The sequence below is a fragment of the Lacerta agilis genome, chromosome 1 (genome assembly GCF_009819535.1).
Source record: "Lacerta agilis isolate rLacAgi1 chromosome 1, rLacAgi1.pri, whole genome shotgun sequence".
Classification (NCBI taxonomy): Eukaryota; Metazoa; Chordata; class Lepidosauria; order Squamata; family Lacertidae; genus Lacerta; species Lacerta agilis.
This window is the reverse complement of record NC_046312.1, coordinates 42,090,018-42,102,794: the sequence shown is the minus strand read 5'-3', so window position 1 is coordinate 42,102,794 and position 12,777 is coordinate 42,090,018. Positions and strand designations below refer to the sequence as shown.

Here is a 12,777-nt window from a genome sequence, read left to right as displayed (position 1 = left end):
TATTATGCATTTATATTCTGTTGAAATCAAAGAATGCCAGCATGTGTGCACAAACACATACAGGCAAGTTGATAAAATTATTTAAATAGATGAATGAGAGCTATAGAACTTCAGAAGCCGTGAGAATGAACCTTCAGACATGAATTTCATATGGCTGTTTTATGTAACCATACTTCAAATCCCACAGCATTTTCCTCCATAGATCTCAACGTACTGTTATCAGTGAGAAGTATGTGCACATCCAGCAGATGGGGAAAGACTGGGAGCAGATGTTTAGGTAACTTTGTACCAAAGTTACATGCAAGTTAATAGCAGAACAGAATATTAGAACTCAGTTTCCCATCCATCCCTCCTATTGCCCAGAGTCTTGTGCTTTATTCATCTAGTGGCAGCACTTTTTATATTAGCGGCAATACAAATTTTATGGAATTGCACAGCATTAACTGCACAGCCTGACACAGGAAAAACAGTCACTCAGATGGACTTATTAAATGCTGCTTTATGTTGATGATACTTTACGGGAAAGGGTTTGGGGTTGTTGTTTTTTACACTGAGCTTACATTTATCTTCTTTAGGGATGTTGTGATGTTTTATTAATTACTTGATGCCTTTTATGATGTCTTGTAGATTTATTGGTTGTTAGCTGCCTTCATTGCTCAGAGATGGCAGAATATTAACAAAAATCAAACTTCCTTTTAACATACTCTAGTGAGTGTCTCTCCATGTTTCACATCTTACCCATTTGCGGGATGTGAATGTCAGTAAAGAAACAGGCTACATTTTAGGAAAACGTTAATTGCCCCTTCCTGTTAAAGTGATTCCATTTCAGCTGATCTTCAATTTAAACCAAGTCAAAAAACATTCAGGGTCGCTTGTGGTACATGACTATGCATTGTATGGCATACAACCATCAAATGCAACTGAGAAAAGGCCTGTGCTGCTGTTAGCTAACTAACCAAACATGTTGCAGGCACATCTTTCCAAGAGAGAACTGGACTCCAAAACTTCACTCTGGAGCAGCTTGGAAAACCTGAGAACAGTGGGAATTTACTTCCACAGGCTTAAGACATGGTTTTCCCCACACCTCAGCAGCAACGGTTGCACATTTAAAATAAGCAAGGGTACCTTGAATAAAACTTGCAGTTTTTAACTCAGCTAATATACCCACATAGCATATTAAGGGTAGGAAAGCAATTACACATTGGCCAGCTTTGTTTGCCAGCCATGTTCTCTATATATAATAAATGAGTTCCTTCTCTCATTAGTGTCAGTCCAGGATTTCCCTTTTTACGAGCACACCTTACCACTGAAAGTCAGGCAAAGGTTTTCCTTCCCCCAATGTACAGTTTTACTTTAAAACTATATATTCACTCTTGTGCTAGTCCTACCAAGCGGATCATCTCTTGAGCCACAACATTTGCTGGCACTAACACAGAACACAAGACAAACTGGAAGCAGAAACTGAGGACAGAAAAGGGGGAAAAATGAATGCCAGATTGAAATGTCTCACCATTGAAAGGATGGCTTATGGAACGAGACAGGTGCAGACAGGACGAGACAGGCCAGAAGCTGGACGTAAAGAAATGTGATGGAAGTGTGAAGCGATTCACAAAGACAGGAGACAGAAGGGGGAAGAAGATTAGAGATGGGTATCCGTGCACACCTGAGTCCTCTGCCAGGGCTGCCACAGTTGTGGGAGACCTTGGCCTGCTTGGTTCACGTGAGCAAAGCTCAAGCTGATTCTCTGGCACACAACCAGCGCTGGCAATTATCTCTTTGCATCTCAGTGGTCTGTATTCTGGCGATTTTGGGTGCAGACCTTCTGAAAACTCTTTCAGTTTGGGGTTAGTAGCCCCCGGTTCAAGCTGGACTTGGACTTGGGTCCTCAACAACGTATGGTTCTCTTTTAGAGTCTCTGTAAAGGGACCTGCTGGGCTACTTTTACCAAGGCCTAGTGGCACAGCTACTTGGTTTTCCACCTTGGAGGCCCATCCTTCAGGAAATGAGTGCTTCTTTATGCCAGTGCCAGCAGGAGACTGGGGAGATTCCAGCAGTGGTTTTGATTTGGCAGTCGGTGAGAAAGAAGCCAAAGTCGGTCTGTCAGGCAGAGATTTGGGGATGTCAAGGATCAAATGGGCCCGGTTAGAAGCTAGCTTGCTGTGAAAGGATTTGGGTGATGAAGAACTTGTAGCTTGTTGAAGAGGAGGTTTCACGAGGGCATTCTCCTTCACTAGTGGCTTGTTCTTCTCAGTGTCCCCTAAAGGATTCAACTGTGTCTTCTCTGGTACTTGTGGGCTGACCTTCACCTCAGCCAGGTGTTCTGCAGAGTCGCCAAGGCATAGATTCTCTCCCACAGATACGCTGCGGGACATCTTGGCCATGAAGCTAGTGGTGGGGCTCATGTAGGACTTTGGTTTTGCAGCTTTGCTATCTTTGGCTTGCAGAGAGCTGGAGCCATCTGTCTTCAATAGAGTTGCAGACAGAACCCGACAGCTATTGGACCTTGGATCTTTGTCACCTACCATTAGGGTCTGAGGACGTTGCCTAGCAGAAGGCATCACTCCAGGAACCTTATCTGTGGAAATGGAAGAAATAAGTGCACAAAACTGGTTTGGAGACAATCAAAATAGCTCCAGCTTTTTAATGTCGTTACTATTTCATTTCAGCTCCTGGATGAAGCACTAGACAAAACAACTATGTTCAGGGAATCATTTTGAGCAACTGCCCCGTGTTCCAGACACCGTGTTGTCTAAATTTCTGACTCAATATGTGACTAGAGATAGCACTGCATGTACTGTTTTAACCCGTGTTCTGTGTGATGGGGATTACTGCAAACGCCACCTCGTATTTGCAAAAGAAAATGTGTTTCCTTTACAGTGAAAAGCAGTCAGAGGGCTACGAATGATGGCTTGGGAATCATAGGAGTATTAATCAAAGGAGGTGTGGAATGCTCCTTTGATTGATGCAGAGCATCACACAAAGTAAAAGCAGCCCCAATTATACATGCAAAACCACACTAAGGCTGTAAGTGGGAGAGTTTCACTAGGAATGTTATCTGCACAAGCTGCACTAAAATAAATGGTGATTCCATGACTTTTGCTTGAGTTCCCATAAAAGAATTTCCAGGTGGATTGCTCCTAGTATCTCTAACACCTTTAAACAATTTGTGCTTCCCAGAGGAAGCAGGTTAAGTCCTCCTCTTGCCATCACCAGTGACAGCAATTCTTTCTGCATTTCTCCAGCTCAGGCCACCCACAAGGCATAGAGGAGGTACCTGTGGTGTTGACAGGGACTATCTCCCCCGCCCGCCTCCAAAGCTGGTAGATAATTGGCTCTCATCTCCAATGCTGGGCAGGTTTCTATTTTGGAGGCCTTCTGCTTTTAACGATTTCCACAATACCCAGCCACTTCCTTACCATTATGAACAAGGTCATGAACTGATTGGGATTTCCTCATCACCACTGCCCCATCACTATCCGGGAAAGGCCCCGGTGGTCTTCCAGGACCCCTGCTGATCTCTAACGCAGGTTTCCTCTTTCTCTGCATATAGAGTGATCTAAATGAATTAACATCGTTTTGGAAGATGCCATTCTCCAGGGCCATGTTCTGGTGGTCAAGCCCATTTTTCAGCAGATCAGCAGAAACTTGCTTCGGAAAGTCAGGCAACTCAGTGGGCTTCCGATCCAATACCAGATTTGATGAAGAAAGTGACAGTTGCCTATAGAGACAAAGACAGGGCAGGATATATAAGGTCACAATACCATCACCATTTAAAATAATAATAATAATAAAACAGTACTGTGTAGCTAATTTGGGGCTGTGGTTCCTGCATTTAAGGGGGTTGGACTAGATGACCCTAGGGGTCCTTTCCAACCCTACATTTCTATGATTCTACACGGCCAACAAGACAAGCTCTTGCTGCCAAAATCCTCATACAAACACATTTTCCCCTTGGATGTATGGTGAACATAGACTAATCATAGACAAGACTACTATATAGGAGGGTTAAGTGAAAAGGGGGAAACGGAGAGGTTTCAGCAAGGGAAGATAAGCCATAGTTATAATCAGGGTTAAGGTTTTCTCAGCTCAGCATGCTACTGGATTCAGGCCCTCACTTTTGCCCATTTAAACTCTCTAGAGAAAGAGACCTGTACTACTCATGGGATATCTGTGCCTGCTTTTCAGTCTCCTCTTCTACCTGAAAACCAGGATGTTAGCACTAACCTAAAGGCCTCAGCATACAGTTGTAGGCAATCAGGGTAGACTGCTCTTCTGTTTGCTACTTTAACAAAAAACAGAACCATGTGCTCAGTAAACCCTATCATTAATAGACACCCTTTTCTAATACACAAGGTCACAATTTCCGACCCTCATCAGATTTAACAGGCTTCCTGAAATAATATTTAAAAAAAAACTCATGCAGTATCTGGAGCTTTGTCAGCAAAACAAGGAGTTTGCTAATGGAAGAAAACCAGATTAAAGCTCATTGGTAAAGCAAGACTGAATAAGATTTTTTCACTGTCCAAGCTGAATGAAATGCAAAATCTTTTTAAAGCGCATAAATGGTGAAGAGTAAATCACATGGCAAAATTTAGTTATTATATCAGCTAAAATGGATTCATTGACACAGCTGTGAAGTTCATTGGAAGACTGAAGAAAGAGAAGCAAAGACAGCCACCATGATCGAACATTGGGGTACCTGGGCCTTTCCAAATTACCCTCCCAAAACAGACGCAGTCTTTTTTTATAGAAAAAGAAGACCTGGCTCTTCATAAGAGCAAGCCTTTTTTTGCTAAGGTGCACCAGGAGCAGAAAGTTCAAGAAATGAGGTTGTCATGCCTGAGCCAAAGCAAGGTCGGACTACCCAGCAGTAAGGAAAACTGTGGCTCTACCTGAGAGCAGGAGACTGGGACAGAAAGCGAGAAGAAATACTGTTTTCCGTTCTCTCCAGGGTCCTACATGATCCACCTACGGATTAAAAAGGAGGGAATGTACACAAATTAGGAGGTTTTTATTGTACAGTTTTTTTGCTGTAGACTGCTTTGATACATGTTTTTATGACATAGTGACATATAAATATTTTATAAATGAATGAATGAATGAATTGCAGTGAACTCTAGTCCATCAAAGCTTATGCCACAATCAACTGGTTAGTCTTTAAGGCAGTGTTTTTCAACCACTGTTCCGCGGCACACTAGTGTGCCGCGAGATGTTGCCTGGTGTGTCGTGGGAAAAATGGAAAAATTACTTTATATATAGTCAATATAGGCACAGAGTTAATTTTTTTAAACATTTTCTAATGGTGGTGTGCCTCATGATTTTTTTCATGAAACAAGTGTGCCTTTGCCCAAAAAAGGTTGAAAAACACTGCTTTAAGGTGCCAGATACTCTTGTTCTTACAATTCTTCTCTTCATCACAACGTTTAACATGCCAATGTCTACCACTAGGGGCCACTGCGTTTCTACTCAATTCCCAGCACAAACAGATGAGTCAAGCCAGTACTGTATTACTTTCCCCCCAGGTCAGCAAAAAAGAAAAAGCTGCCATTTTGACAAGGCTCCATTCATTGTGCCACCAAACTTGCAGGAGGTGCTACAGGTTTTATGTGCCCCACTTCTCATTATTTTCTCTATTCTACCAATGGCATTTGCTTCCACAGTTGTCACAGGAGAGTCACAACAGGTGAGGACACTGATAGTCTAAAGTAGATTTAGTAGGAATACATTTGGGAACATCACAGAAAGGTCAAGAGTTTCCACTGGTTTTGAAAATGTACCCTTTTCACCGTTACTGGCCAGGGTCTCAAAATGCTGCTTGAGGAACTTCTCCTGATCTGGAGTCCTGGGGACATCTCCTTCCAACAGACCAGCGCTGACATCCTCCTCATCCTCTTCTCCCACCTGTTCATCCAGATCAGACGTACCATCCACACTGAGAGGTTCTGTACTCTCAGAATCTAAAGTGGAAAACATGACACAAACATAACTTGCACAACAATGTAGATTGCACATGGGGATCTGCAACAAAATGTTGGGAGTGTATCTGTTATCCTGTAAGAAGAGTAATTTTGCAAGTGTTCATACCTGGTGGGGGCGGGGGGAGGACAGAACTTTTCTTTTACCCCTTTCCTACTCCTGAGGCCTTTACTAATCTATAGTACTGCAGTGAGAGGGTTCAGGTTTGTGGTTGGCCCTGAACTTGCAGCATTTTATTCCTTTGTAGGAATGGTGGGAGTTCAGGAAAGTAGAACAGGGAAAAGGTGACCTTTCCCCTTTCCTGACTCCTGAGAAATTCTTGTTTAATACAGAGAGGGAGATTTATTTATTTTAACACCCCACTGTTTCTTTAACCCTGAATTCTGCATGACACCCTTCTCTGGGGTATTTACAATAAGTTGTTAGGTGCTTGAAAAAGTCAGTCCCCTCTCCCACAACCCTCCCCAGTTGTCAATCCATACGAGAACCACAAACCTGAACTGGCCCACCAGGTCTCCTCATTCAGTTTGGCCCAAACCACACCCACCTGTGTCCATCAAATGACATCAGATGTTGGACAGGTAGAGCTGCAATGCCAAATTCGAAAGGAAGAGTCAGGAGTACACTCTAAGCATGCTCTCGATTCTTCCATTCCAGCAGCTGCTTCCATTTGGTGCCCTTTTCTATTGCTCTGCCCACTGCACTTGCTGTTTGGCATTGGGGAAGGAAAGCTCCCTTTGCCCATTTGGGAATGTGGTCAAGAGTTTTTTTGTGTGAATGGTGTCGTTTAGCTCTAAATGTTTTTTGGGGGTGGGCGGGGATCCTGAGAGAAAGGGGCAAATCCTGGATAGGGATTTCACATATACATATTTTCGGGGTGGGGTGGGGAAAGAAACTTAGGAGATGGTTGTTCGCAGCAGTGGCCATGCACCAGCTGCAAGATGTAGCTCTGGTCCAGGAGAGCCTCTGTATATCAGTTCCCCCAGTATGGCAAACCTGGAGGTACCACAGAAGAAAGATATTCAGTCACCCACAAAGGTGCAATGAGAATATCAGAGAAAGTCAAATGTCTGCCAATATTTCAAACACGTATCAGAAGCATGCAAAAAACCTTTTCATCTGGAATGCTTTCTGGTGACCAAGATTAAGCTGGCCTGGTGTGGTACTTGTTTTGGTTTTATATATTTCATTTTAACTCCTTCTTGTCCCAGCTAACTGTAGGTAGCATCATGCTGAAGTTTTCAGAATGGGGGTGGGGCACAAGTCCAAATAGTTTAAAATATCTCACCTTCATTAGGGCTCGAGAGGCGGCTGCTGCTGTAATCCACGGAGCAGGCACTGTCAGGGCTGTGTTTATCTGGACACCCGTTGCTGTGGTAGCCTCTACCTAGTTTCCCATGGGGAAGTGCTTTTACCTGGAACTCGCTGAGAGAGAGGGGAAGAATCAAGTGTGAGAACCAGCATTGACAACTTCTAAACTATTACACCCTTAAAGACCTTACCTGTGCTACTAACTTCCCACCATTGCGAAAAATAAGTTTTGTAAAGCCTAACGTTTTCACCATTTATGCACCATTATTTTGCACTTCATAGAGCTTGGACAGTGACATTTGGACTTTCCCCTTCCATTTCCATTATATTCTCTCTCTCTCTCTCTCTCTCTCTCTCTCTCTCTCTCTCTCTCTGCGTGCGTGTGTGTGTGTGTGTGTGTGTGTGTGTGTAGTATTTTCCTCATCAACTAAAAGACACTCAAGAGCCACATCCACAGAAAAATTTAGGCCTAAGCCACCATCTGTGTCTATGCCATATGTGAAAATCCTTACGGATAACCGAGCCAATGAGAGAAAAAACCAGTTTGCATATGGCATTTTATGAGACTCCACACATCACCATGACAACAACTCTCAGTCCTAACTCCAGCAGTGTATGTTTAGCTTAACACAGCTTCTCTTAGCTCCGTGGCTGAAAGAAAAGGCTTTCTGTTTATGGAATACTTGGGAGTTCTTTTATGTTTAAATCCTCCTAGTCACTGCAACTGAACTCAAGCATGAAGGTCACTAATGCTGCGAATATTATTTACACTAACTGTACCACAGCTTGCAAGTTCTGTGAGTGCTGTGTCCATCAGGCTTCCAAACGCTCTCCAGAATGACCTCCCCCCACTGTCTGACAGCTCCAAGAGTCCACAATCTACTCTGTTTAAATCTTAGAACTGTAACATTAGGAACACAAAGCAGAAGTGGCGGGGTGGGGGTGAGGTGAGGTGGAAAGAGCACTAATAGTCAGCCTTTTTATATATAAAAAAGCACCCTTCGGAATGTAATAGCTTGTGGAGGCACATCCACAGCCCACAATCGTAACACTGTACGTTGGAAGCCAAGGAAATGAAACAGCTACAGAGGGAAGGGAGAGTTAAATGTTATAATTAAGGGAGAGATTGCTGGAAGCAGGCCGATGTCTCTCCGGTTTCTTCAATATTTTTATTATACCGCATGACTCCTCCAAGTCATGTTAGTGGCATCTCCAAACAACCACTGTTTTAGTTGTTTCAAGAACAAGCTCAGGCATTCTCTTACTAAATTCAAAACCAGGCAAGCGTGAAAGAAGAGGACGGAGAGCAGGAGAGGACAAGAAACTCACAAGACAGTCATCCAAGGAGAAATCTGGCAGCGGTAGTTCCTATGTATGACTTTCTCACAAGCAAAGATTATCATCTCATTGCGGCCTGCATGCTACAGTCAGGCTGACATTTATAAAACCCATCAGTAACTTTGGAATGTGGTGGACAGCATGGTGCCTCACCCAGATCATCAAATCATTATTATTATTTTCCTTTGGGGAGCAGGGGGCGGGCATACAACCTTAATTAGCTAAAAGCAAGGCGCAAAAAAATAATAATTCTTTTTTTACCTTCCAACATCTGCAGGGTGAATCTCATCTTGTTCTGGGTAGATGACACATTCCTCACTCTCCGAAGGTTCCAGTTCCTGGGGAAAAATCCCCCCTTCACAGGACACAAGGCGAATAACTTGGGGTCGAACACAAGGCTGGTTTCCCTGAGGAGCTGCAGAGCCTCCAGCCTAGAATATCAATGCAGAAACAAAGCTAGTTTAGCTTTGGTAAAGCAACATGCAGAAAAACTGCAGTTAACAATGCCACTTCAGAGAGGCATGAGCCAACTCATTAGCCTTATCCACCTGCCTGCCAGTTGGGCTACGGATTCTTTTCTAAGGAGCCAAGAAGCAGAATATCTTTTATTCATGTTTTTATATTCCTACAATTCCCAGCAAACATTGGTCTGGCAGCTAGCCCACAGCAGGATCAATGCACTAACCCACAATGCACTGCTTTACTACCCACGTAATATTATTGTATTATAGTATCCCCTGGTCAGAATTCAAAAAGGTCAGAGACTTCGTTGCAGAACGCCATCCCTCCCATGTGGTAGTTTCTCATCTCTTGCATCAAGAAGGGAAGCTCTTACATTATTGACACACAGAGGGAGATCAGGACGCTCTTCTTGGTCATCCCCATTGCTGACCTGGGAAAGAGAATCTCGGCTGGCAGAGCGGGAGACGGAGAAAGACTCCAGCTGCCGCAAGTCAAGCATGGATTTAACTGTCATCTCTAGGCTGCCTGTGGGTTGCGACCAACGACCACGCTGCCGAGGCGCCTTGCTCATGGTGGCCTCCGAACACTGAATCATTGCCATCTCTTTTGCCTACAGGAAAATGAAGTTACTTGTAAAAAGCAATGCCAAAGGAGCAGGACTTATTTGTTAATGCATCTGCTCAGAGGAGCAGAATGCCACAGAGTTATCATAGCCAAAAAAAAAAAAAAGTAGATGAAAAGGCAAGGCCAGAATAAGATCTCTTAAAGAGGACAGTCAGAACAAAATCAGAGAGATAAGGCAACAAGAAAGGACATGTCCTCACTATATTGTGGTGCAGTTATTTAAACATTACAATATTCTCAGCAGTATCTAGTTTCACCCACCAGTGCAAAACCTTGGGATATCTGAAAGACCTTGGATTTCAATAGAACAGACAACTGCTGCTTGATTGGTCCTAGGCAACTTCTCCATGTTTTTCCTAGAAAAACACGGGCACCACAGTGCTTGGGCACCCCTCCATCCACGCAAGACTCCTGGTCGGTTTTTTAAAATTATGTTTTCACAGTTTTGCCTGATTTAGGGGCAGAGTTATGCATATCACCAATTTTTCTTCTGTCAAATGGGCATTTTGTGATGCTTGTGATAGTTGTAGATTTCCAAATGTGTCCCTGTCTCCAAAAAGGGTTTGGCCGAGCATAATGACCTCTGATCAGCTGAGAAGACAGGGTGCTCCTACTGCACTTTTGAGTAAAACATTTAATCGGTGTCAGAGGACTAAGAGTTTAGCTTGATATAAACCAGGCCGGCGGGGGGCAGGGGGAGGGATGGGCATCTTATACCATTTCTGATGGCATTAAGCCTCAAGAGGCACTGGTTTCATTCACATGTCATGACAAATCATAATTGCTGGTTTGCAGAAAACAAGTCAGTTTGCTTCTCCCTGCTAGCACGCAAGATGTAAGCTCTGCTACCTGCATAGCTGACAAGCTGCCGAACAAGCTTGTCTTGAAACAGGTGGCAAGGTGGTATTACCAATTCATACATGATCCATTCCATTTGGGGAACACATTCCTATTTGAAGCTTATTTGTTAATGAATATATGCCTCTCAATGCCAACCAGCTTTCTAAGAATAAATGGCATCTTCTGAGAAGTCCCCAGCCTGTTTAAAGAGGTCTGCAATGGAGAGCCTAACACAACAAAGAGGTACATCTTGTACCTAGCAGGTAACAACCTCCACACAGTCGGTGCACTGGAGAAGCTGAAGCTGCTAGATATATTGAATCTGTGTATGCCTGGGCAGTTAGAAACTGGCAGGATATAGAAAAGGGGTGGTGTGAAGACTACATCAATGCATCATGCATCTTAGGGCAGGCTGACTCTGTGAATATCCACTTGCTCTTCAGCTGTTCTTACATTTCAGAGGCTTTTTTAAAAAAAAAAAAAGTATTGAAAACTCACCCTCCTCATTTCCCAGTGGGAAAAGCTTCTTGAAAGAGAAAGATCTGGATCTAGGAAGAGAAAAATACACGTCAACAAAGCTGATTTTCTTCCCACCATCACAAAGCTCTTTCACACACAATCTGTAATATCTTTGATTAAACAAAGATAAATCACAACAGAACCCATTTATTTTTAAGCCCTGTGAATATATGCATGTACATATCACTCATTTTAGTAGGTTAATTAAGTAGTGATCTGCTTAGAATTCTTATGATTCCCTAGTGGTAATAAAAGTACCAACTTCCCGTCTCAGCTTAGCAAACTCCTGCATTGTCAGCTGTTGGCACAGATATACATTGCTGGACAATCTCATACGGCCATTGTCCTAGATTTTCATGCAGGGCTTGTTCTGAGTCATTTTCTGCCATACTCTCTCTACATGAATTACTCCAGGGCCACAATTGTTTGGAGAAACACTCTGTAAGAACTGGAAGTGCATGCTGGCACAATTGTGGGAAATGGCTGCCAAGTGTGCTTGTGCGCTGCTGGTTCACAGTACTTTCTCCTTGCAAGGACCATGGAGGGCTGTGTGAAGAAAACAGCAAGGAACCGTGCAAGCCAGCTGTCAGCTTCTCTCCTGGTTCTTTATCCCTATCTTTGGTTAAACTTCCTTCCAGAATACCATACGCTCCTCTTCCCATATACCTGAATCCCTTTCAGTGTTGCCATTAGTCTGCACTTGGAAGGACTGCAGCCCATGTAGCTCATCCTCCTCATTCCCTTCGTCTTCACCATCTTTGTCACTGTCCGATGACAGCACTGGAGCAGATGAGAGGACAGAGACTGACTCGTGCCTAGAAAGGCAGAATGAAGAGCAACATTGACATAAGGTATACGGTGAGCATCAACATTATTTATTCAAAACACTCTTGTGCACAGCTCCAGAACGCCACCATTAAACCACAACTTTAAACAGGAGGGATGGAGATGGAAATTAGATGTAAGCCTTTCTGACTTCCAGAAAACTTACCTTAAAGGTGCTACTGGTCCACAGAGATGGTGAAGGCATATTAAACAAGCTAGAAACACATATCGCCACAAATCCCTAACATAGCACTCTGAGGCAAAGTTAAGCAATTTTCAAGTCCCATCGGTTTTAGTGGGAGAGTTGCATGCACATATAAATCTCTCCCACTAATAATCTAAGGCACTTGAAAGTTATTTATTTGTGTCTTTAGATATTTCTTCTCATCCTTTCATGCTTTAATTTTATAAAGCACAATATGAATTTTGTTGTGCTGCACAGAGGCACATTTGACCCCCGCGTGGGAAGGAAGGAAGGTCAAAGAATGCAGTTATGAGAAAACACAGTTGGCAATGTAAGACCAGCGCACCATAACTCAGTGTTATGTTGCACTGCTACACAATAAAAGAGTGCTTAGAATACCTGGGATGGATCCTTAATCAAAATGGATAAGGCAGGCATTCCTGGTATGAGCTCTGAGCATAAACTTTCCCCAGAGAGACTCACATTTTCCCCTTTCAGGCAAAGCAAGGACTGAACCAAAGCAGCCAAAACTGCCCATTTCCAAGAAATGTCACATTTAAACCCATTGACATCGCATGTATTTTAATATCTGTTGGATATTATGAGTGCTGTGGGTAGGTGTTTCGAGCTAGGCATTATTCTGGAGACAAAAATAACTTAATCTACCAAATACAGGGTAGCCTGGAGAGGGAATAACT

The 12,777-nt window shown here is 43.3% G+C and overlaps 1 protein-coding gene across 4 annotated transcripts in view; it reads right to left on the bottom strand.

Moving 5' to 3' along the window:
• Positions 1 to 12,777, bottom strand: part of MAPKBP1 (mitogen-activated protein kinase binding protein 1) — a 111,712-nt gene that overhangs the window by 3,698 nt on the left and 95,237 nt on the right. The window contains exons 22-30 of one of the 4 annotated variants that reach the window (XM_033145717.1): positions 11,737 to 11,885; positions 11,050 to 11,099; positions 9,518 to 9,697; positions 8,887 to 9,056; positions 7,265 to 7,401; positions 5,778 to 5,957; positions 4,893 to 4,968; positions 3,417 to 3,718; positions 1,664 to 2,575 (exon numbers count right to left, since the gene is read on the bottom strand). In XM_033145717.1, the coding sequence (XP_033001608.1) occupies positions 1,664 to 2,575; positions 3,417 to 3,718; positions 4,893 to 4,968; positions 5,778 to 5,957; positions 7,265 to 7,401; positions 8,887 to 9,056; positions 9,518 to 9,697; positions 11,050 to 11,099; positions 11,737 to 11,885 (2,156 nt within the window). Of the gene's footprint in view, positions 1 to 1,510; positions 2,576 to 3,416; positions 3,719 to 4,892; positions 4,969 to 5,777; positions 5,958 to 7,264; positions 7,402 to 8,886; positions 9,057 to 9,460; positions 9,698 to 11,049; positions 11,100 to 11,736; positions 11,886 to 12,777 lie in introns of all 4 variants that reach the window. The other 3 variants (XM_033145700.1, XM_033145708.1, XM_033145724.1) reach the window with 3 other exon arrangements.